The sequence below is a fragment of the Vulpes lagopus genome, chromosome 7 (assembly GCF_018345385.1).
Source record: "Vulpes lagopus strain Blue_001 chromosome 7, ASM1834538v1, whole genome shotgun sequence".
In the NCBI taxonomy this organism is placed as follows: Eukaryota; Metazoa; Chordata; class Mammalia; order Carnivora; family Canidae; genus Vulpes; species Vulpes lagopus.
In genome coordinates, this window is record NC_054830.1 from 54,374,323 (window position 1) to 54,399,770 (window position 25,448).

Below are 25,448 nucleotides of genomic sequence, written 5' to 3' on the forward strand. Positions count from 1 at the left end.
GGGAGCCACGGCAGGGTGCTGAACAGAGCAGGGACGGGAATGACGTGTGTGTTGACAGGACCCCTGGCCGCAAGGGGCGGCAGCCCTGCTACTGGGCTCTCACGAGGAGCCTCCACGGGAGACCACATCTCTTCTGCTGTCCTCTCAGAGACCAAGAACACAGCCATGCCCAGGTGCTACTGTCAGACAGGATGGGAGTAAGCAGCTGCACCACATGTGCAAGACTCCCTGCTTCCTGCCAGGGCACCTGCAGATCCCACTGGGCCCAGCCTGCACCTGAGCTGAGCCCTCCTGCGGGAACTCCAGCCCTGATCAAGTGCATCTACCAGGCCCCCAGGTAGCCCCGCACCTTCACCAACAGGGACCTCACCCCTCCCCGCCCACTCCACCCCTAGGAGTGCAGCCAGGGAGAAAGCACCATCTCAGAGCCTCCGGGCCTGGAGTGTGGGGGCCGGGCTGACTGTCCCCAGTCTGGCTCCATAGACCCAGCTCCCCCTGCCCCAGGCAACAGTGCAGAGACCTGGGGGGCACTGATGGGGGCCCCCCTGAGGCTGCCCTTCCCTGGGCTGAGCGTCCCTGGAGAAACCAGAATAGGCTCTTACCTTCAGGGTCACCTCTGGGGACAGAATGAACAGAGTTAGGGTCTGTGTCCTCCGCTGGCTGAACACGGGGCAGAACCGGTGGCTGCTTGGGCACTTCTTGGGTGGGTGGGATCCAGGGTGCCTCCTCGGGAGATGTGGTCAGGACAGTGTGGGTGCTGGGCTTCGTCGTGCCCCCGGGAGAGTGCGGTGTGGCCTGTGATGGGGGGACGCCGGCCGTGCTGGACTCCGGGATGGGCCCGGCTCCCTCCTGCCCTGCACTGCGAAGGGTGGCCTGGGCGTCTGGGATTAAGTTCTCTTCAGGCCCCACCCCCGCCGCTGCCGTGCCCTCTTGGGCAGGGAGATGAGGCCCAGCTGGGTCCATAGTGGGCAGTCCATCCAGTCTCCGGGGGCCACCTGCAGCGGGCTGCTCCCTGACGGCCAGCTCTTCTGCCCCGGCCTGCCCCTCGCCCTGGCTGTCCTCTGTCACTCTCCTGGCTTTGGTTTGCACGGGGGCCGGAGGACCCAGGGCAGCAGCCGCCGTGGGCCTGGGGAGGATGGCCGGCCAGGGGGTGTCCTGGATGGCGGAGGACGGCTGACCACCGCCTCCCAGCGCGGCCGGGCCCCCTGCGCCTGCCTGGAGCTCGCCCGCCAGGGCCGCCGCAGCCTCCGCCTCAGCCACCTCCTGGTCATAGCTGTAGGGATCTTCGTAGTGTCGCTCGGGGTCACCCTCCTCAGCATCTGAGAAGTTCCCGGCAGTGGCGGAGGGCGCAGCCTCGGCATCTCCGCGGCAACCGGGTAGCCGGTAGCAGATGAGCTCACCGCCGGCGTCAGGACAGTGGCAGGCCCGGCAGGGTGGCAGGTGCGCGGTGTGGCCAGCAGCGTACTTGCGCCCAGCGTGGACACAGCCCACCTGGCCGCACTGCGGGCAGCTGTCGGCCACCACCACTGCCTCAATGCAGTTGGGAGGCAGCTCCGGGCACAGCATGAACTGGCAGCTGATCTTGCCGCCGCCAGGGGGGCAGGAGCACTCGGTGCTGCCGAAGTCCACAAAGTAGGACTGGCCGGCGGGCACGCGGCCACGCACAAAGCCGCCCTGCAGGCAGTCGTAGTACTGGTAGCCCTCGCAGGCACAGCCCTGCTGCACGCACGTGGCGCAGCAGGCGCCCGGCTCCAGCGCCTCCTCGATGCAGTTCTCCAGCGGTGGGCACTCCACACCTGTGCAGTCCTGCCTGGGGGCGGCCCCGCCGGAGCTCGGGCCCAGGGCCAGGGCCAGGGTCAAGGCCAGCCAGGCTCCCGCAGGCGCCCAGAGCAATGCCATGGTCCCGTGGCCAGTCTGGGTGCTACCTGGAGACGGACGAACTGCCTCTTCTCCTGCAAGGGCCTGGGGGAACCGGAAAGAACACCTGTCAGCACTGCACGGCGGGATGGGGGTGGGGCCGCAGGTGCACACACGCCAGTACCTGCACGCGGCAGGACGGAGCCCTGGCCAGCTTCACCTGCATGCGTGCACCCCTGTAATACTGCACACGCACACGCTTCCGGGCACGTCTGCTCAGATGCACAGACAGGGGCATCCACAGAGTCGCCAGCTCGGGGCCACTGACACCCCCCAACCCTTGCCTGCCTTCTGACGCATGCCCTCTGAGTAGGAGCCTCCTGCCCACAGCCTCCTCCATGGGCCAGGACACACTGGTGGACACACACACACACACACACACACACACGACCATCCAAGTAACATCTGTCCCCGTCAAAGTCCAACTTGATAGCCGGCCATCCACTGAGAGGCCTGGCTGCCAGCCAGAGGATATGGTCCGGTGGATGCTGCGCAGGAACAAGCCCCGTCCCAGGCACAGCCAGCCAAGCCTCCCACCAGAGCCCTCAGACCGCCGGGCCCAGGAATAGCCCCCAGCAGAGCCCCTGCCCTTGGACAACAAGTTTAGCCACAGGGGAGGCTCCTGCCAATGTCCTCAGCTGCCTCAGCAAATGCTACTGCCCTTCCCAGAGTTATTCTAGATACCTTCTGTCCTTAACACCCCCTGTCAGTCCTGTCCACTCCCCCCAGGAACAGCTCTCCACCTTCTGGCCCCCACCCCAGCCCCAGCCTCACCTCCCATCTGCCCTGGGATATGCCCTCCATGCCCTCTGCAACCCCACTCAGCAGACCCCTAGTGACCTGAGAGCAGCTGACCCCAACACACCGCCACTGTGGCCCCGAGCCCCGTGGAGCCTTCCCTGCAGCAGGGAAAAGTCTGTGATCCCAGTGGTACCACCCTGAGCCTGCCCTCACTCCCAGACAGGGCTCCTTCTCCACCTACCGCAGCGAGGCTGAGCTATTGTTTGCTTGCAGTCACTTTGCTAAAACTGTCTGACTTCCTGGGGGCGGGGGGGGGGGGAATAAAAGTGACATCTCTAATATTTTAAGTGTTTGTCATTTTGAACCTGTAACTATAAAAATTTCAAACCTTTACACATTCAAACGAAAAAGAATATGATAATGGCTTCTTAAAAGTTTCTGACAAGAGGAGAGAGGGAACAGAGCGCAGAGCCACCACTGTTTCTAGAGGAAGCGGCCTCATGCTGCTGTCCCTCCCCCCCTTCCCCGGGAGGGTAAAGGCCTGAGTCCAGGGGACAATGACAGCAACTCCTCCGACTCTTCTGCACCCAGTTCAGCGGGACCTGGAGGTTTGCCTCTGCCAGCCAGTCACTCAGCACCGACTGAACAGGCCCTAAGTGCTGGGCACCTCTAGAACTGGGGGTTCTCAGCAAAGGAATCAGCTCTGTGGCCATTGTGCCAGCAGAGAGGCTCTGATGTGGGGAGGCAGGTAATAGACCCACTGAATGCCCGGCAGTAATAAGCACAATGGAGAAATAAATGACAGAAAGCAAGGAAGTGGAGCAGGAAATGACTGGGACTGTGGGAAAGCCTATTTTAGCCAGGGTGGTCAAGCAAGGCTTCTCTAAGGAAGTGCCATTTCATCTGAGACCTGAGTGAATCACAGGAGACAGCCATGTGAATATCTGAAGGTTAAGGCATATCTGCATGTCAGCCTACCCAACAGCAAGTGCAAAGGGCCTGAGGCAGGACCAGCAGAGGGCCACCATCGCTGAGCACATGAGCAAGGATGAGTGAGGTAACAACAGTCAGATCAAGCAGGGCTTCTGGCTCCAGCAGGGGCTGCTGGGAGCTGTGGAGTCTGGGACCACCAGACAAGACTCTCTACTCACAGGGATTCACCCAGCTGCTATGTTGAGAACAAGGGAGCTAAGCAGGGGCAGGGAGACCAGGGAGAGGGCATGAGATGGCCAGGGTGGCAAAGGATGGGAGGCAGGAGAGGATGAGGGGAAGGGGAGTTATTTCAAAGGCAGAACTGACAGGATTTGCTGACGGGCTGGATGGGGTGTGACAGGAGAGGAGTCTGGGAGGAGCCACCGAGGTTTGGCCCAAGGACCTGGGAGGATGGAGCTCTGGCTTCCCGAGGCAGGGAAGGCTGCTGAAGGAGGGCCTGCAGGGGGACGTGCAGCCCAGCTGGGGCCAAGCCAAGTCTGAGAAGCCCAAGGAAAGTCCGGATGAATCTGGTAAAGCCAGGAAGGGACATCCCCTTCCCCCAGCCGAGAAGCCACCTCAGGAAGGGGGGCTCTATAAGCACAAAGAGGAATCAGGAACTGGCGGTAGGTTTCTGAAAAAGAAAACTCAAATTTCTAACTCCTCTTGAAAACCACCGAGCCCTAGCCACTTTGAGATGTCACACAGGGTAGGGGTTCCTGTCCCCACAAAGCCTGTGTGGCCTCATCACTGACTGACACATGTTGGGTATGCTTGAATTCAGGGTCCCCCCCAGGCTCACCACAAAACTGGGGACCTCATGCTCATTCCCACTACGGTCTCCAGCTAGAAGAATGGAAGCATGGGGCTTGTGGCATGCTGCTCAGAGCCTCCTGCGCTGTCTGAAGGTTGTGTGACCCTCTGCGAGACAGCTAGGACCCACGGAGATGTGTTCAGAGGAGGTGGCCCAATGGGGAGGGGCCTGGACCCCTTAAGGTGCCTCAACTAGAGAAGAGAAGCCTCAGAGAGCCCTGGTACATCTCCACAAGCTGCTCTGGGAAGGTCAGGACCTTCAGGTGTGTATGAAGGGTGGGGGGCATGGGGGTGGATCCCAGTTCCGCATGGGAAAAGCTTTCTCCAGGTCAAGCATTAGACCAGGCTGCTAGGGGGAAGGGGTGAGCTCCCTGTCCTTGGAGATAAGCAAGCAGGGCTGGAGACACACAGGTGAAACGCAGGAGGGCACAATCTCTACAGCACTGGTTCTCAGATACAAACACATCCCTCCCGGAGACTCCAGCTGCTGTTTCCCACGGCCCCCACAGCAAGTGGCCCCCTTAATGTCTGGCTTCTGCAGACAACCCCCCTTTCCAATCTAAAAAGAGGAGCCACAAGGGGAGGGGCAGAGCAAGGGAGCTTGACCTCCCTGCAGGAGGAGAGCCCCAGCAGCCAGACCGTGGTCACAAACAAAGGGCCTCCAGCCAGGCTGCCCAATGCCTGCAGACTGGGCCATGCACTCCCAAAGTGGGAACTCCTCAGGGACAGGGGAAATGCAAGGTCAAACCCGCACAGGTCCTGCCCTATACCCACCACCCTGGCAGACCTAGCTAATGGATGCATATTCAGAATAACAAGACTGTGACTATTACAAGGCCAGCTGGCCTAAGTGACCAGTGGGACGGACACCCTGGAGAGGCCTGGATATGCAGTTAGGTCCACAAGTATGTCCGGTGAGCTCTCCAAAGAAATCTGCAGCAGGTCCACATGCCCACGGTAGACACCCGGTATTCGTCGGCTGGTAGGTGGGGGACACACAGCAGGGCGCAGACCACTGTGCTGTTACCTGCCCCTAGAGTCACTCCCCTCCCTCCTTCACCCTGCCTCCACCTGGGAGGCTGAGCTCTCCAGCCCATGTCCAGGAGGCTCCTGCACCCCTCCATGGCAGCCACTGACAGCCCAGAGGGTGGGCAAGAGAGGCTGGGGTACCTATTCCCCATCTCCCTCCCTGCCTTCCCTCAGGGCAGGGGTCTGGTGGTGGCTGCCCGCTGCTCTGCCCAAGGCCACAACTCCAATTGGGTGACCCTGCTGGGTTCGGAGAGCTGCCTTTTCCCCTGCCCCTGCAGGCCCAGGGCACTAAGGACTCCCCACCCACTAGAGTTCCCCCAACCCTGCCCACACCTCTGTTCTAGGTCTCTCCATTAACCACTCTTCTGGGAAACCCTGGAAGCCCCCCCCGCACACACTCCATTTCCTGCTGGGACCCTGACAGACACATCCCTGTAAGGACCCCACCGAACGCTATGTCGGTGATTTGCTGTGCAGAGAGCAACAAGGTCGGACCTTAAAAATAGAGCACCAAGTGGAACAGGTAAGAAACAGAACAAGCTAGCCCAAGGCAATTCGTGTAGAGTAAAAATACACACATCCAAGGTAAAATACACCAGTTGCAAAACACAGGCAAACAGATATGCACTGAGCAGAACTGGATGTAGCCATAGTGGGAAAATAGAATGGTGTGGGGAGCAAAGATAATGGGAATAAACCGACCAATAAAATAAAAGCAGGACCCTGCAGAGACCAAGATAATGGTGTGTTATTAGTTGAGAACTGTAATTAACTCAACTATTAGCGCCTGAGGTCTAGCTAGAAAACCAAAAAGAATCCCACGTCCTAAGTGGGCCCCTCTACAAGCAGGAACCCCACCAGCCTCGGGGAGGGTTCAGGTAGGGGGGCCCTGCACCCAGCTCCACGCTGGGGCATGGCCACATGACCACACCTAGCCAACCCACAAAGCTCATCCCCCCCTTCACTGCAATTGGCTGAGGGATGGGCCTGGGGACACGGGTAACCAGTGAGACTCAGAACTTCAACTGCCCCCATAGAGGAGTGGCAGTGGGGATACTGAGGTGCCTGGATGAGGCCGGGTGGCTTTTATCCGGGTCTCTGAGAGCACATAGCCACCAGGGAAGACGTGTGACCACCCTGCTGGTGAGACCACATGAGCCCAACATCCATGCCTCCTGCACATGGCACTGGGTATATGGGTCCATTCTGGAGGCCCCCATCAGCCCAGATGCCAGGTGAACACCACAGACATCCCCAGCTGATGCCAAAAGAAGGAGCCAAGGCCTGCCTAAATGTCTGAGCAAGTTATATGAATGCTGTTGCTCTCAGCTGCCAAGGATCAGGGTAGTTGGTCATGAGGCAACAGGTAACCAGAACCACTGGGATCTAAGCAATTAAACACAGATGATCTGGAGATGGGAGATTCCGCAGGACAAATGTCCCCTGCCCCTTCAGCACACGAGAAGAGCAGGCAAAGGTCAAGGCTGCTCTAGATCCAAACAGGACTGAGACAGAACAGCCCAATTCGTGTGGGAATCCTGATCAGCCCTGGGTGTGAACTAACCAGATGAGAAAGCCATCTCGGCTAACCGTGGGGTTCCAAGGACGGACTGGGGACCAGCCGATCTTTCTGTGAGGTGTGACGGCTGCCAAAGCTGGTATGCTTTCAAAATTAATACTTTCTCCTTCTTTACTAATCTTTTCTTGAGCCATCATGCCTATAATATGCCAGTGTGGAGAGCAGTCAAAAGCAAAATGGCCAAATGTTCACAACTGCAAAATCTAGGTGATGGGTGTCTGGTGTCCCTTCTGGTCGTCTCAGTTTCAGTCTGCCACTCTCCACAATGAAGGGCTACGGTCAGTGTATAGGTGGGGCTGAAGGCCAGGAAGCCACCGACACTCACATGTGGGAGTGCACCCAGCTTGGTGGGGTAGGTCTTTGACTCCCAGAGCTGGAGGTCCCAGAGAGGGCTCCAGGCAGGACCAGCGGTGGGTGGAGATCATGGTCCAGGCTGCCACAGCTTTGGTCTCTGTGGATTAGACACCTGCTGGGCGGGGAGAGGGGGCAGCAAGGACTCTGCTGTAGCCCAGGGTCAGGTTCTCATGAGTAGGGGTGGGTGCATACTTAGAAAGGGTCTCTTCCCAGGGAGCATCCCCTGAGACAGGTGGCTGAGCACAGCGTGGAGACACGCCTACTCTCCCTCTGTCCCCCACCCCAGGGCATGGAGGGAGGGAGGTCTCTGGCATAGCAGAGTCAGAGGTGCCTTGGGGTGCTGCTCGACCCTCATCCACCCTCCCTCACTCTGGCTGCAAGCTCCCCTCTCTGCTACCCTCACGACTGCTGCCCCAAAACTCAAACACAAATCTCTGCAGTAAGCTGGCACCACCTCGCACAGCTCCCATCTACAGCAGGCCCAGATGAGAACTCTCTGGGCTGCCAAGGCCATGCTGGCGCCCCCCTCCCCCATGGCCCTGGGAGATACTGATTCATCGCGGTGCTGTTATCGAAAGTGGGGTCTGGTCTCACATAGCGTCAAATCACAAGATAAGGAAATGCTTCCCTTCCCTGGGCCTCTGATCCTTCTGATCCTGACATGAAGAGGCTTGCCAAAGCCAGCAAATAAAAACACAAGACATGCAGTTATCGGGGAGCTTCAGATAAGCAATGCGCAAATGTTTAGCTTAAGTATGTCCTGTATAATACGGGGGGGAGGGGTGCTTATTCATTGCTTATCTGAGATCCCAATTTAACTGGGCATCCTGCATTTTCACCTGACAACCCCAGACAAGAAGAAAAGCTCAGGTTGGTGCTGGCATGGCTTCAACACTTTCTAAATATTTGCAGGGGATCTCTCTTTTAAACAAGAGACAGCTATATCAAAACACTGGGACTTCCAAGCAGCGGGGGATGACAGAAGAGAAATAAACATACAGGACACTTGCAGACACACTAGTTACAACCATGTGAGTCATCAGGACCACCTGGCCCTGCCCCTCTCAGATGCCTGCCCCAAACAGCTCCCTGCTGCCCCCCAAGTCCAGCCAGAGGGTGGTCACAAGCCAGCCTCACGGTCCACATTTGAAAATAGTTGCAAATATTATAACATTTCAATGTCATTAATTTATAATTAATTTAGTGTTGTAACATTTAAAATCTGAATACTTTGCACCGAAGTTATACGTCCCCCCACCCAACTTCTCCAGGAAAACTAGAAGGTAGGACCTGCTGGCAGGGCTTCTCTGGTCCATGGCAAGTCCACACTCACTCTCCATTGGCATCAGTGGGTTCCCAGTTCACTATCCCCCTGGACTCCTAGGGCCTTGGGCTTCTCTTATCTATACCCAAAGGAGGGAGGCCCAGAGGAGTTCCTGCTCCGTCCTGCCTAGGGTCACCTCCTGAATATCCTGGTCTCCTGGGGTTGGACCCACCTCTTCTCTAAGTGGCAGACAGGGGGATTTTGCCCCCTTTGCAAGGTACCTGCTACTACCCAGGTGGCCCTAGTAGGCCACAGTATGTCAATCCTATCAAATTCCAACCACATCCCACAGTCATACAACATACACAGTGCAGGAGGGAATGCAGGAGCTACATGCTGTCTTAGACCCCAGAGGAGGAATCTGGCATGGGTTCTCATACACATGACTTATTGGGCGACAACTCCTGGAAGAAGGGAAAGGGGCACAGGAGACAAAACTGGGCAAAGATGTGGTGTTGGTTAGAGTCTGGCACTAGTCTGATTCCTGGGGAGCACTGCAGTGTGACTGGCACCCCAGGGCTTGTCCCACTCACAGATCTGAGTCAGTCACTGGCGAAGGACACAGTGGGGTGAAGAGGGAAGGATCACTTCCCAGGCACGTAGTGGGAGGTAATACCTGCTGGCCATGGGTAAGCACCTGCAGAAGGATACAGGTGGGACCCATTAGCAGCTGACACCTGGAGCACAGGGGATGAGTGCACCTCCAGGTGAGGGGGACCAGGTGGCTACAGTGTCTCTCACACATGTGCACATCCCCCACACACAGGGCAGGAGCAGATAAAACAGTGTAGTCCTAGTGTCCCCAATGTCCCCACTAAGTGTCCCACTTAGTGTCCTAAGTGTCCCCAAATATATCTTTAACTTATTTTTTAATATTTTATTTATTTGAGAGAGAGTGCACAAGCCAGGGGGAAGAGGCAGAGGGAGAAGCAGACTCCCTGCTGAGCAGGGAGCCCAATGCAGGGCTCAATCCCAGGACCCCAGGACCATGACCTGAGCTGAAGGCAGATGTCTAACCCACTGAGTCACCCAGCCGCCCTATCTACCTTTAATTTATAATTTAGTCTGAGATCACCCCAGGCTCAGAAAGTAAGAAAGTATATACTAAAAATAGTATTTGCATACCAATGCTCATTGCAGCATTATTCACGATAGCCAAAAGGCAGAGGCAACCCAAGGGTCCATCAACAGATGAGTATTTAAATAAAACATGGTCTATACCTAGAATGTAATATTATTCAGCCTTAAGAAGGAAGGAGGTTCTGACACTGGCTACAACACGGACGAACACTGCAGACATTAAGTGAAATAAGGCAGGCACCATAGGACCAATACTGTAGATCCCACCTTTATGAGGTCCCTGGAGTCATCAAGTTCATCGAGACAGAACGTAGGATGGTGGGGGCCAAGGGCTGGGGTTGGGGTGATGGGGAGTTAGTGTTTCATGGGGACAGAGTTTCCATTTGAGAAGATGAAAATGTCCCAGAGATGGACGGTGGGGGTGGTGGCACAACAGTGTGAATGGACTTGATGCCACCGAACTACAATGCTTAAAAATGGCTAAGATGATCCACTTTCTGATTTTTTTTAAGATTTTATTTATTTATTAGAGAGAGAGAGAGAGAAAGGCAGAGACACAGGCAGAGGGAGAAGCAGGCTCTATGCAGGGAGACTGACGTGGGACTTGATCCCGGGTCTCCAGGATCATGCCCTGGGCTGAAGGCAGCGCTAAACTGCTGAGGCATCGGGGGTGCCCAGTCCACTTTCTGTTATGTGTATTTTGCTACAATAAAAAGTAGAAACACATGCACTGTGGAGCCAAAAGTGAATAATGAAAGAGCTCAGAGAGGAGAGGAAAGAAGGAAGCACACCGAAGGCCCCACAGGAAACCAGGGCTGCTCCAGACACCTCCCCCTGCTAGTAAGCTTCCTGGCAGCCAAAGACAGAAGGGAAATTAGAGGATGACCCAGTGCTCCTTGTCGGATCAGAGGAAGTCATCTAGTTCATCGGGAAAAATAAACTTGTACTTGGCACAGAATGTCAGCAGGGGTTTTAGCTGTTGGTTAGGTTCATACTCAACTATCACTTCCTCAGTGCCAAACACTGAACTCAGGGTTAGCACACTCTACAGGTAGGGTAACTCAGGCCTAGGGAGGGTAAATGATCTGCCCACAGTCATATCACCAGTAAAAGGTGACATGGGGATTTGAAACCAGGTCTGTCTTGCTAAGAGAATACAGCCAGAGTCCTTTACCTTGTAGATATTCATCACACAGCTGCTACCCGCCACCTCCTATTACAGGGACTGGGATGTGACAGTGAGCAAAACCAACAAAGCTCCCACCCAAATGGGGCCAACATTAGTGGAGGGAAGAGACAAGGAACAAATGAATAAGAAGATACTATAGGCATCATGAGTGGTCACAGCAGGGGCGCCTGGGTAGCACAGTTGGTTAAGCATCCAACTTTTGGTTTCAGCTCAGGATGAGATCTTGGGGCCCTGGGATCAAGTTCCACGTCAGGCTTCATGGTCAGTGAGAGTCTGCTTGAGATTCTCTCTTCCTTCTCCCTCTGCCCCTCCCACCTGTGCATGTGTGCTCTCTCTCTCTCTCTCTCTCTCTCTCTCTCCCTCCCTCAGATAAATAAATCTTAAAAAAAAAAAAAAGTGGTCAGGACAGCAACCACATGCAAGAGGTGAGACATTTCAGCTGAGACTTGCCTGGCAAAAATGTGGAGGCTATGCAAAGATCTGGGGATTGACATCTCAGGCAGCAGTAAGAGCATGTGCAAAGGCCCCGGGGGTAGGAACCAGCTTGACACATTGTGGCTGGTATGCAGGGAACAAAGAAGAGAGCAGGATGTGGTGAGGTGAGCAGCAAGAGGAGAAAAGATGGAGGAAGGGGTATGAAAATCAAGGAAAGAGAGAAGCTCCAAAGAGGAGTCCCATCAGTTCCCCATGGGCAGTGCCCCTAGAGAACAAGAGAAAGCATCCAAAACATTTAGCAGATACCGTTCCAACAGTGGGGCGGGGGCCCACACCAGGTCCAGCACACTAGGAATTCAAGAAACAACTACAGGGGTGCCTGGGTGGCTCAGTCAGTTAAGCATCCAATTCTTGATTTCTTGATTTCGGTCCAGGTCACAATCACAGGGTCCTGGGATCAGGCCTTGCGTTGCCTGCTTGAGACTCTCTCTCTTCCTCTGTCTGCTCCTCCCCCGCCATGAGCTAGCTCTCTCTCTCTCTCTCTCTCTCTCTCTCTCTCTTTCTCTCTTTCTCTAAAAAGAAAAAGAAAGGGAAAAAGAAGGAACTATAGACATCCTTTCAAGGAGTCCAAGGAAGTTTTCATAAAGTCCGAAAACTGAAACATCACATGGGGAATACAAACATAGGAGACAAAACTAAAAAGCTAAGCTGGACTGTCCACCCCAGAAATCTGGTGATGGGCACCTGGTGGGCAGAGGGAGACAGGGAGGGACCATGGGAACTCCTGGGTGTGGGGGCTGTCCTCCTGATGCACCCAGGTAGTGGTCACTTGAGGGTATGCTGACTTTCATGTACTTTTTTTATATGTATGCTTTTATACAATAAAAGAGATTTTTTTTAAAGAACAGAAGAAAAAAAAAGAGCCAATTTTAGTAGTCCAAGGAAAGAAAACAAGAACCAGAGAGGGTGTTGGCAGAAGAAATGAGAAGGACAGGAAGGATGTGAACAATAGTCACAAATCACCGAAAGTAAGTAATCATGTTTGGCTTCCGTCTTTAAAGTCTTATTTTCCTTCATTTCCTCGTGGGGAAAAGTCTTCATAATCGCTGGCATCGTTTGCAAGGAGACAAGGCTGGCCGTGAGGAGACAGGTTACAGGGCCAGGGGCGTGTTGGAGAGGTGGGGTGTGGGTCCTCGTGCTGGGGGGGGCGCAGGGCTGAAGGCATAGGTGGGTGGCGTGAGACCTCTGAGGAGAGGGGAGGGGCTGGGGGACACAAGGTCTCTCAGCCAACCCCTGGTGCAAAGTACTGACGAACATCAGGACCCCAGGTGGGACACAGAGAGGGGCTGAGAGCCTTGTGTCCTCAAAGGCTCACTGGCCCCTGGGGATCGCCAAAGGGGTGAGCTCATGAAAACACTGGAAAATCATCCTTCAAGTAGAGCAGCCAGGGTATATTCCCCTCCCTGCTCTCTCCTCCCTAAAAAGAAAGGAAAAAAAAAAAGAAATGAATAAAAAGCTCCTCAAAGCCTGGGTGAGAGCTGACCCTGCATACATAATCATTAATCTCATTACCAGCATAAGCAGGTGAAAAATCACAAAGATGAATGTCCATGACTTACAATCAACCTTCAAGAAAAGAAAATATTGCTTTTGGCACCAGGAGGGAGCTGCTATATTCCTTCCCCACAAGTCACAACTCTGGAAGGAAGAAACGCTCCCAGGGAGGAGCAATGAGACACGGGCCTGCCCATGGCCACGCTGAGCTCACTGCTCTCCCCACCTGGTGTCCAGCGCCCTCTACCACGCCCGGCCCCAGACAGACGGGCCACGTCATACCCCTGACCTCTCCCTCCCTCTGTGACAGATCCAGGCATCTTCCAGCCAGCCTGCCCTGGGCACACCTGCAGGAGGCTTTTTGGCTCATCTCCTCTCACCCCCACTCAAAACCCTGAATGGTTTCCCTGTCACCTCTGGGCCCTTCGAGAATCCAGGAAAAGCTATGGGCAACAACCACCCACCCACCCACACACACACCAAAAAAAGGGATAATGCAAGCAAAATCTGGTAACAGAAACCATTCCATTGTATATTTACCCGCCTTCTAAGAGCAGCCCATGGGCTTCATTCTGGGGTCCACACCACCCCACTGCCCCTCACTATCACTGTTTCCTATTCCTGTCACAACAATGCCAAATTCAGACTTGGACAGCAGGCTAATGGGAGCTCAAGAAACCCAATTGAAGTAAGGTTTTGGGCAAACGGCCTCTCTCTTTCCCAGTGTGTTAGACATGAAATGATTTCATGTCAAGAATCCCTCAAGCCATCCTGTTCTCAGGTGGAGACTGAGGCTAGAGCCAACTCAAAAACAAGAAAAGCCCAAGAGGTGGAAAAACAGAAACAGTGATAGCTGCTGAGCAACTGGATCCAGCTGCGCCTAATTGAAAAACTGAATTTTACAGTGATATGAACCCAGTGTGTTAAGCTAACCTGGACCAGGTTTTCTGTCACTTGCAACTGAGAGTCTTACAGATACATGAGCATACTCCAAAAGCTGTTGTAGATCATTTTAAGGGTCCCACGGACTCCCTGGAGCTCATTCACAGACCCCTAGTTGAAGATCCCTGGTCCAGGGACATAGTGAAAACTCCTAAGAGTGGCATTTGAAGTCCATCACCATCTAGCCCCCATCTATCTTCCCAGACCCATCTCCCTCTGCTGCCTTCCATTCACCCAACTCCTGATAAACTGGAAGACTCCAAACCCCTCATCTTTGCTCATATTGCTATCCCAAACCATGGTGTCCTCCCTTCTGAATTTCTGAAGACCCAAATCCTAGCTCCTGCTCTAAGGCTAAGCCCCAAGGGTAGGTAGATGGACAAGTGGATGGATGGATGGATGGATGGATGGATGGATGATTGATTGATGAGCAGGTAGGAGGAAGCAGATGGATGGAGGAAGAGGTGGGTCAGTGGATGGATAAGCAAACTGGTATGTAGATGGATAGCTGATGAAGAGATGGAGGGGGGAATAGACAGATGGTGAACATAGATAAATGGGTGGATGAGCAGATGGCAGATGGATGGGAAAGTGGGTCAATGGATGAATGAGTAACCCAGCATGTGGATAAATAAATGTCTGATGGATGGGCAGACGGGTGGATAGACGGGTGAGGAGATGGAGGATGAATGGGATGGTGGGTTAATGGGTGGGTGTATCAGTGTAGGAATGAATGGCTGAGAGGCAGCTCAATGACTATGCAGGCAATGGATCAGTGGACATGTGGATGCATGAATGGTAGGCAGGTACATAGGTAGGTAAGCAGCAGATGGGCAGGTAGAGCTAGGAAAGTTCTCCTGATGCTCAATCAGCACTCTTCCCAGACCCCGTGAAAAACCCTAGAATAAGCCAAAGGCTCTCCTATAGGCCAGCATCTCAGACAATTCTTGGCCATGTTGAATAGCTTGGAAGTATGGCCCTAGAGTCACAGTGGCCTACATTCTCAGCCCAGCTGAGCTGACTCCCACTGTTTAACCACAGGCCAGAGACTGGCCTTCTGAGCCTCATTTTCCCCATCTGTTAAATGAGAAGCACCATGCTCGGGTATCCCTGGGTGGCTCAGCAGTTTAGCACTGCCTTGGGCCCAGGGCATGGTCCTGGAGTCCCAGGATCCAGTCCTGTGTTGGGCTCCCTGCATGGAGCCTGCTTCTCCCTCTGCCTGTGTCTCTGCCTCTCTCTGTGTGTGTCTCTTATGAATAACTAAATAAAATCTTAAAAAAAAAAAAAAAAGAGAAGCACCATGCTCTCCTCACAAGGTGCTGTGGGATGAAATAAAGAACCATCTGCAAGAGGCTAGCCCAAGACACGGTACAGTCAGAGGTGACAATAATTTCCATCCTATTAAAAAAATGTTTCCAGGCTCTAGAAAAACAAAAGGAGGCATCTTCTCCCCATTTTGTAAGATGAGGAAAATCCTCACACCAAAAGCAGACATGGGTACTATCAGCAGAGAGAAGTACAGGCCAGTTTCACTTATGAATCTAGCTGCCAAGTCCTACATAAAATACCATGCAATGGAATCCAGCAGCACATTACAGAGATAATATGCTGTGCCCAAACAGCATTACCTCAGGAATGCAAGGGTAGTTCAATATTTTAAAATCAATGCAATTCACCCAAAGAAAAATGCTATAAGGCCATCTCACTAGATGCTGGGGGGAAAGCATCAGTAAAATTTGACATTCTGTGATTAAAAGCTCTGAGAAAAGTCAGCTCCTCCTGGTAAAGAGGATCACCTGCCAGGCTCCTATGGAAATGGATTCACCCCTCTCCTGTCCCAGAAAATAAACTGGCCTTGGGGGAATATAATGCCCCTTCCGAAGGAACAGGGAGGTGGGATTTTAGGGACCGTAGTAGGGTAAGATAAATTTTGGGGAGTTCTCCAGAGCCTCCCAAATCTTGGTGCAGCCTCTAATCCCACCTTCTAGAGTTGAGCCCGGGGTTCCTTTTGTGCTGAGAAACCCAGCAGAGACTGAGCTGCTCCAGGGAGCTCCTGGGAGTCCCCTGAGAGGGTCCTGGACCCGGCTCTCACCCTATCTCTAGGCTCTGGCAGACATTCTCTTGCTTTTTTCCTTCCTTTGATACAAGAGGTGCTTTCAAGGGAAGCCTAAAGACCAAGGGTCCCTTCCACAAGAGCTGCATATACGTGAGGTGAGAAAGCGCTCGTGTGAACTGGAGTTTGGGTGTATGAGTGAGTCTGTGCACACACTCGTGTGAAGGAGGGTGAACTCATTCATGAGGATGTGAACTGTAAGTGGAGTGGAGTGGCTGTGTGTGCAAATTTAAGTGTGTACGACTGCATGAGGAGGTATGAAAGTGCATGTGACTGTGTATGCATACGAACACACCTGTGCACACGCACGTGCTGGGCCATCCTCCCGTGGTGAGTCCCACCCCCTTCTCCACCCCCAGCCACTGCTCCCCCAGGCTCCTGACCATCCCTCTCTCCACCTGTGTCCCTCCCCCTTGGCCCAGACCACGTTGTCTCCTCAGCGCCCCCATGACCTGCCTCCTGCTCCCCACCATATCCCTGGCCCCACCTTGTTCAGAGCTCCAACAGAGCCCATCCAGTCCTGCACCACTTCTCCAGCCCCAGTGTGGACAGCCCTGCTGATGTCACCCCACTCGGGGCACGGTCAGTGCCCAGGACGGGCTCATTCTGCAATCAGCCACACTGCGGAGATCCCATCACCTGGCTAGCCAGATAGGATGGCCTTCAGGGGCCGGGACTGGCAGGGACCATCTTACACTGATGTGTCTGTCTGCTTATGTCCCCAGCTGGACTGTGATCCGAGGCAGGGACCCTGCCCTCCTGCTCAGCCCTGACCTGGGTCTGGGCCACTGCTGGCGCTCAAAGTGGGGGAGGGGGGGTGGAAGAATTAATTAGTGTGTGTGGCCCCAGCACAGGCCTGACACAGGACATGGGATGAGTTATAAATGTGAGTGTCACTCACAAACTCATCCCAGAAGGGCCTTCGAGATCGGCAGAAACTTGCATGAGGTCACCTGGCGAGTCACCGCCTACGCTGGGAGCCCCACGCTGTAACCACAAGTGCACAGGAGCCTTTTCTCACATGTCACCTTTCTAGCCTCATGACTCCACAAGGGTCGAGGGTGGAGTGGAAGGGGACAGGCAGAAAGAGAGGAGACAGGAAGGCAGACAGAGAAGCAGAGACCAGAAGCCAAGCAGACAGACAAGACAGGGACAGACCGGAGGCGGATGACAGAGACGAGCGGACAGGGCTGGCCTGCAGCAGCCCTGGGCTCCCTTGACCACAGTGGCACATGGAAGGAGGCGCCAGCCACGGAAACCCTGCTATGTCCTCGGGCTTTGCTGCACTGGTGCCCCTACTTATTTGCATGGCCCTGAAATTCAGGAATTTCTCAGGGCTGCCAGCAGGGTGGCCAGTATACAGCAAGTAGGGGGTCTGGCCCCAGCTGTGGCATAACCATCAGAAGCCCCCCAGGGCCCAGAGCAGAGACAGGCAACACGCAGGGCCAAGCTCCCCAGGCTGCTGGGTACTGCAGATGTGACCCTCCGAGAAAGCGTGTCCCATGTGCCCGTGAGCCCAGCCAAAGCAGCCTCTCCACAACACCCAGGAGCACCCGGGAGGACAACGCAGGGACCCCAGCGTCGCTCCTGGCAGACAACAGGCACTGAATACTTGTTCAACATTTTTAAAAAGGACTGTCCCAGCTACTCTTAAATCTTCCATGGCTCTTCAACTCTGCCCTTTCCTTGGTTCTCTCGGCCAGGCCCATCCTCCTTCCCCTTAGCAAACTCCTACTCATCCCTCAAGGCCCGGCTCAATATCCCCTCCTCTGAAAAACCTTCCCTTGGAGTTCAAAGATGCCTTCTTTGACCTCCCTGCAATCTGTACACGGAGTGTCTGCATCCACACAGGGTTCACAGACAAGAAAGATGCAAAACACAAGGGTGAGACCAAACCCTCCAAGAGTAACAGACTCAGCCCACGTCTTTGCCACTTGGGCTAAGTGTGGTCAGGCTAGAGGTCAAGACCCCACAGTCCCCACCCCTTCTCTCAACTCCCTATTAAACTATGAACTACCCCAGACGTTGAAGAGCCGTTGTTACACATTCTGGAACATCCTCATACTCCCTTTGGGATGGGTCCACCATATGACATAGGAACAGGGGAAGAAACAGCTACTTGGTTAGACAGAACCGGGTGATGCTCTGGAGACCTCCAACCCCTTCTCCCAGCAAGAAAACCCCAATCTCCCTCTGGGGAGCCACCCCCTCTCAGGCTACATGGACCACAGGATGGCCATCTCTCATCCACAGTGACTGTCACATGGGCCCATGCCGAAGCTTCTGAGCTTATAGGAGTGAGCCACGTGGCAGAGGCTGTCTGAGGATAATGCAACATGGAGAATGGAGACACAGTCCTGGGGTCATCTCTAGAGCCCCTGGATATAGCCAAGCCTGCAACTGTACCCTGTACTTTTTTGTTACATGACTTTTTGCTGAAATTATTCTCACCTGTGATCAAAATAATACTAACACTTGTGATGAGAAAGTAAGATGAGCAACCGCATTGTGTCTGGTGCTGACTTGACTACAAGAATGTTTGTCTCTGGAGTTAATAGTGTCGAACTCTGCAGCAGGCACCTCCTGCAGGGTTAGTCTGCTTCACACAGGGCCCATTCTCAGGGACCGGCTGGAGACAGCCCACAGAGCCATGTCACTATCACAACCCTGCCGCCGCCACTGGCCACAGCCCATTGGCCCAGGATGGACGTGTCACCCAAGCTGGGCCAATCAGAACTCTTCCCCGGGATTCTGAACTGGAACTAAAAGAGCATACAGAGCATCTCTAGTAGAAGAGACTGGAAGCCAGGAGGCCTCTAAGCTGAGGGCAGGCACATTTAAATCATTCTGAGAACATCAACCAGGCTTGTAGAGAAAAGCAGAGACAAAAAGATGGGGTGTAAGGCAGGCTTGGCGGCATCAGAGACCCTAGCTGTAGCTTTCTCGGGGGCCAGCGGGTCCAGGTCTTCCCTGATGATGCACTGGACCCTCTGCTTCTCCTGAGCAGCCTCAAGTGAAGCCCACGTGAAGGCGAAACCCCCCACCGCACGATACACAGGCCCCATCTGAAGTGAGGAGCAGGGTGCGGGGGGGGAACCATGGTGTGAGACACAGTCCAGGGCATGTCTGGGCTACCATGCCGCATGCTGAGGCCCTACCATCCCAGTGAGACCCCTGAGGTCTGGAGCCAAGGAGGGGTCATGCTCCTACCCCCTGCACAGGAAGCCACCACCATGCCTCAGGAGCATACCTGGCTCAGGCACATCCTGCCTTGGGATCACAGTGGGGCATTGCAGGGACAGGCAACTAACGTCACCATTTCCTTCCCATGGCCAGCACTCCCTTAAATGAGTCTCTCTCACTCGTCAGGGTGTAAGGTCAGCCACTCGGTTCAAGAAAACAAGTTACGGGGGGTGAGGGCAGAGGAGCACTAGGGCAAACTGTTCCTCTCGCTGGGGCATGCGGCTAATTAAGGGCCTGACCAGCCATGAGCATGAGTGTTATCAGTATCACCCATGAGGCCTATCATTAATGACCTCTGCTCACTGCACTTCATAGCTTACAGATGGAATCTAACCCACCGAGCCAGGCCCAGATTGCCCACATCATTCAAAGACTGGGCCCAGCCTCACCTCGCAAGCTACCATCAACCTCTTCCCTCAGCACTGGAGCCCTGGCCCTACGCCCCCCACCCACAACCCCTTGGCATGGACCCCAGGCCACTGGACACCTCAGAGAATGCCCCCAACCCCTGGCCTGAGAACCAGGGACTTGGGTCTCCGAGAAGCCATCCCTGCTGGAGGGGCAGCAGCCTCCCGTCACAGCCCTGCCCAGCAGGAAACATGCCAATGGGGTCCCCAGGAGATGGGAGGTGTGGGATGGCCTGCCAGAGGGGTCTGTCCAAGGGCTAGAGAGGACCATGCAGGACGAGCTCAGATCTCAGGAACAAAGCGTATGTGACAGAGGCCCATGGAGAGTAATTATCCCCCACCTAATCTCTTTCCACCAATCAGGATCACAGAGAACTCTCTGTGGACCGCTGGCGTGCCCTGCACATCTGCCTGCCACTTGCCACCCTTTCTTTGTAACAAAGAGAGGGCAGGTCCCAGGGCTCGAGGCTGAGGCAGGGAACAGAAGTACAAGGGTTCAAAGCCCTGCGTGGCTGCTGTTAATCTTTATTTTCCTGGCTATTGCTGATTTGGGGCAAGTCTGATTTTTGCCTACAGCTGTGACGAGAGGTCTCCTTTGAAATAAAATAAGCAAAACAGGGAAGGGATTTAAAAAATATATATATATACTGTGTATAATGTAAAGCCACCAGAGGTCGGAAGATACAGCAGAAAATGTGATAGTGTTGCACTGATCATCATGTATCAGGAGAGGAAGCCAATACCACTGGCTTTTTTCCCCAAAGAAAGGACACGAGGCCCCTAAGGGGCCTGCCTTCCTCAGCCCCATGATCTGAGAACAGCAGTCAGAGACTCTGAGGTGCCCATTGCTGGACAACACTTGAATTATTCTGCTCTGAGGACATGCCAGGGGAACAGATAAAGGACGCTGAGATGCCCAACCAGCACCAAACCACCAGGACAGCTAATCTCCCAGCTCCTGAGGCCCAGGGGGCTGACACAGAAACCACAGGGAAGAGCTGTGGCCCTGGTGGGGAAGGGTGCGCTTGTGCGTGCACACATGCCTGTGGGTGTTGCGGGGGCAAGGAGGGTACAGTGTGGTTGTGCCTTCAAGGGATTGACATGTGTCAAGACCACCCATACTCTGATCCTGAGCTGCCCCTGACCCCCAGAGGTCCTGCCCCAGTCAGCCTGTCCCACGCATTCCCCAGCAGGCTGCACTCTCCTGCTTAGAACCCTTCCCTGGCTCCCTGTGACTAGGCCTCCAGACTCATTGGGGGCTGGGGAGGTGTTCTGAGAGTGTTCTGAGACTCTCAGGGGTCCTGAGAGTTCTCTACCACAATGTTTTTAATGTGATGCTTTCACTGTGAGGAGTCATTGAGGAGAACAGAATTTTCTGAATCACCTAACACTCACTTGGTGATCAAAGACACAGCTGGGAATTCAAGACTGGGATGGGAGACCCAGGCTGAGGAAGGAACCCTGGGAGGCTTATCAAGAACCCAGGGCACCCGTGTGGCTCAGTGGTCGGGTGGCTCAGTGGTCGAGTGTCTGCCTTCGGCTCAGGCCGTGATCCCAGGGTCCTGGGATCGAGTCCCACATCGGGCTCCCCGCACGGAGCCTGTGTCTCCCTCTGCCTGTGTCTCTGCCTCTCTCTCTCTGTCTCTCATGAATAAATATAATCTTTAAAATAAAAAAAAAAAAAAAAACCAAACTGGTGTGTCCTGACCACAAGGCCATCTTCTCAATGATGAGGAGAACAGAGGAGGAGGACAGGAGTGTGGGGTCCTGATGCTCAAAGAACCTAGCTAGCATGTATTAGTGAAGTACCTGCCAAAAGCTGTGTTGGGGCTTTTTCCTCAAGTCTGCACACCAACCCTTCCAGGCAGGCCACTACCAGCAGGCCCATTTTACATCCTTGGAAAAGCTGAGGCTGGGACACAGGACTCGAGCTCGGGCCAGGCAAGCATGCCAGCACCCCCATGCCTTCCTGGCCTGTGTGGCTCCTCACCCTACTGGCACTCCACAGGTCAGGCCCTCTTCCCACATTTCAGGCCACTCCTGGCCATCAAACAACAGCACAGCCAAGAGGGCTGTCCCCACTTTGCAATGAGGAAATTGAAAGATTGAAGCCCTAGCAGGTCAGGGTCTCCTGAAGGCAAAAAGGCCTCCAGCGGCCAGAGGCGGCCATCCCACTCCCCAGGACATGGGTGCTCCCTGCCCCCCACATTCTGGGCCAGGCTGTCTCCCAGCCCAGGACGGGCAGGCAGCACGGCTTCCTCACCAGTGCTGTGACCCGGGTGGCCTACAATACAGCATCCCCCCTCCCCCAGAAAAGCTGGGCTCCCCACCCTCAAGGAAGGAAATAACCTTTCCCCAAACCAGTACTTTCTCTGCAACAATCTCCATATATGAGAAGACCGAGGCATTTTTGCAATGCTTCCAAATTCCAATAACTGTGAGGACAATGGTGTAAAATGACGCATGGCTTGACCTGACAGGGGCCCTGGGAAGGGACCAGACCGGGGGAGGTGAATTAGCAGTGCGTGCGTGTGTGCCAGTGGTGCCCGTGATCAAGGGGCAGCCCATCCAGAGCAGGACCTGGACGTGGACAGACCTGGCTCCCGTTCCAGTTCTTCTTCCTCACTTGCCATGAGACTGCAGGCAGGGACGCCTCTCTCTGGGCCTCAGTATCCTGACCTGTGTCACCCTCTCAGGCCTCCCACCTACCATCCTGCCCCCTCCAGTCCCACCTTCACGGCTGGACTGCCCAAGGGACCCTCTAAGCATCTGGCCATGTCCCTCCTCTTCTAAGAAATGCCCCCAAGACTGCCCATCTCCAGTTCACGGACCAGGATTTGAGGTGCTCCGTTGTTAGGGTTCAGTCTGCCAGCACAACCCTTACTTCCTGCCTCTCCTCCAACCCACCTCTCCAAGAGAAACTGGGTTTTCTCCTGTTCTGGTGTCTACCTCACTTTTTACCTTCACATCACAGTGCCTGTATCAACTTCTCCAGGAAGCCCTCCCTGACCACCGCCAGACTCAGCTAGATGCTTACCTGGCTGTCATGACCTCTGGGCTCTCCTTCAGGACAGCCCTGGCCAAAGCATGTCAGAACTGCCTGTGTGCATCTCTGGGGCCCGCAAGTTGGCACGGGAGGGACAACAGGCCATTCCCACACCAGAGGCTACTGTGAGCACCCCAAAACCATGGGCACACATCCCTGGCATGGATGTCCAGGGAGCCACTGGCCAGGAACTGTGACCCCACGAGCCTCTCCCTGGCTGTTCCCAGCAATGCTTAGCCATGGTTCCTAACCCTCCCAGAGAAAGGCCACAACTCCACTATTCCCCGTTGCCCCATAAGGCCAAGTGCTAGGCCCCAGCAGCTCATGGGTGGGGGGACTTTAAAATCTCAATCAGAGCTGGTCCCTCCCTGAATGGAATTTGTATCACACCCAGAATAAAAATGAAAGCTCTCCCATGGCCCCTGGCCATGGCTCACCCTCCAGTGGACATCCTTGCTCGCAGGGGTCCTGACTTCCAGCTCCTCCAGGTCATTTGTATGTGCTGTGATCTCTGGCTGGACATGCCTACTCCACCCGGGTGTCTGCTCCACTGACACCTCTGATGCTCTACCTAAAACATCCCCACCCAACTCCCAGTCCCAGACCAGCGTTGCCGTCTCTTCTCTGCACACACAGCCAGCACAGGACACCACAGTAAGCACCCACAGGTTTCCTGTCTGTGCTTCCCGCCAAAAAGCAGGCTCTGTGGGGGGCAGAGGATGTTGTCTTGGTCATTGTCTTATGCCCAGCACTCAGAACAGTGTCCACTACCCAGCGGATGCTCAATAAATACCTGTTGAATGAAAGAATGAGCGATCTCATTTCCTCCTTCCATTAACCCTAACAGAGCTGGGACACCCATTTTACAGACAAAGAAACTGAGGCTCAGTGGGGTAAGTTACTGGCCCGATGGGAGCACAGCCTGGGAGTGGCAGAGCTGGGAATCTGAACCCTGTAGGATGCCAAGGTGGGGACTTGGCTGCCCCGGCTGCCCCTGGCTCTGGACCTGTCACCAGTCTCCCCACCAGCCAGCAGGGCTGACTGGGGAAACGGTCCCGGAATGGGATGGTAAGTGCTACGGTGCCCACGCCAGGAAGCGCCAGCAGTCAAATCACCAGAAGGAAACACACCCACAGGAAAAGGGGGTAAGAAATGGGGAGAGAAAGAAAGGGTGGGTTTTTTTCTTTTCTTTTGTCCATTTGCCAAGACTTTGCAAAAAGTGACTTTGTTACCATCTAATTTAATCACAGTGGAAACTTTTGTGTCCCACGCCAGGAAGACGTCTGTTCAACCACCAGATCAGTAAGGCAGGGGATTTAAAAACTATCCTTAAACACTTCCACTTAAAACTCAAAAACGAACAGTCCCCCACCAACTGCCCAAATGCTTTGTAATGTAATGTTGTGAACAGGCAATACCGTCGCATGGCTCAAGCAGGAGAAAATATTTTAAAAGGCACAAAGTGGGAAATGTCATCTCAGCCTTACACCCTTGACCCCTGTCTGCCCACCCAAAGCCACCCCCAGGTGACCACAGGTAACCACTGGCCCCTGTTCCTCCTGCTTCTTCCCAGGCTTTGTTTCTTTCTGCACGCACAAGCCAACGTGAAGCTGTGTTTCTTACTCGACCCAAGAGGCGGCATAAGTTTTACAAGGCATCTGGCACCTTGTTTTCTTCTCTTAACAGATCCTGAAAGACCTTTCCACGGAGAGCAGCCTCAGTTTTTTACAGCTGCATAATATTCCATGGTGAGGCTGTGCCGGCGTCTGTCACCCTGAGTTTCAAACGTCTGCCCATAGACCTTCTTCTTCCATCTGCCTGTAGCTTCTCAAGGGTGAGGACTGTGCCCCAGCACAGCCTCCTGATCTGATCTTACTCCAGAGGGTGTCTTAAAACAGAAATCCAATCTCATTGCTCATTCCATCAAAACTTTTCAGTAGCTTTCAGACTCCCTGTGTAGCTCCTCCTTTGCAACCTCCCCTCCGTGACTCAGCCTCCTCCTTTTCCGTCCCGCACGCACACCTAGCAGGGTCCCACCTCAGGCCCTTTGCACTAGCTGTGCCTCCTGCTTGGCATTCTCCCTTGGCACTCTGGTCTCAGCTCAGAAATCCTCTCCCGCCGAGGGCCCTCCTTGCCTCCCTGGATTTGGTTACCTTGCTGATTTAAACGCCTTCATAGCATCTGAAATCAATTCAGTTCATCTCTTTACCACCTGAATCACCCCACCCCATACCACCTCACCCCTCTAACTAGAATAGAAAGTACATGGGAGCAAAGTTTCCCAGCACCCAGAGTCCTGTCACAAGCTGGAACTGCATCCCAGGCCAAGGCCTTTGGCTGGGGGAGGCCCCTCAGAGTTCAGGCAGCCTGGGAGCGGGGCTACTCAACTGCCTCCTGGACACCGCACGAGTCCATCCTTTCCTCCCCACTTCAGGACCATGAGTGCTGGAAAGCTCAAGATCACAATATCCACTCTACAGAAGGGAAGAGTGAGGCCCAGGGAAGGGAGGGACCGGCCCTCTGCACCACCTTGCACAGCCTTGTACCTTCTTCCCCAGCAGAAACGAAAACCTCCAGGAAGTACGAGGAAGCAATCAGGGCTGCTGCCCACCATCCCCAGTCACTTTGGAAGCCCTGGTCCTCATTCAGTCAGTCAACAAACATCCAGGAGGCTGCACATCACGGGGGTGGGAGGGCACTTCACCACTTATAT

General features: G+C 54.4%; 1 protein-coding gene across 3 annotated transcripts in view; it reads right to left on the reverse strand.

The window, feature by feature from the left end:
- FBLN2 (fibulin 2) overlaps positions 1 to 25,448 on the reverse strand; it is an 88,605-nt gene that overhangs the window by 60,229 nt on the left and 2,928 nt on the right. For 2 of the 3 annotated variants that reach the window (XM_041762881.1, XM_041762882.1), the window contains exons 2-3: positions 12,454 to 12,907; positions 603 to 1,962 (exon numbers count right to left, since the gene is read on the reverse strand). In XM_041762881.1, the coding sequence (XP_041618815.1) occupies positions 603 to 1,962; positions 12,454 to 12,747 (1,654 nt within the window). In that variant the 5' untranslated portion in view covers positions 12,748 to 12,907. The remainder of the gene's footprint in view (positions 1 to 602; positions 1,963 to 12,453; positions 12,908 to 25,448) is intronic. The other variant, XM_041762883.1, reaches the window with a different exon arrangement.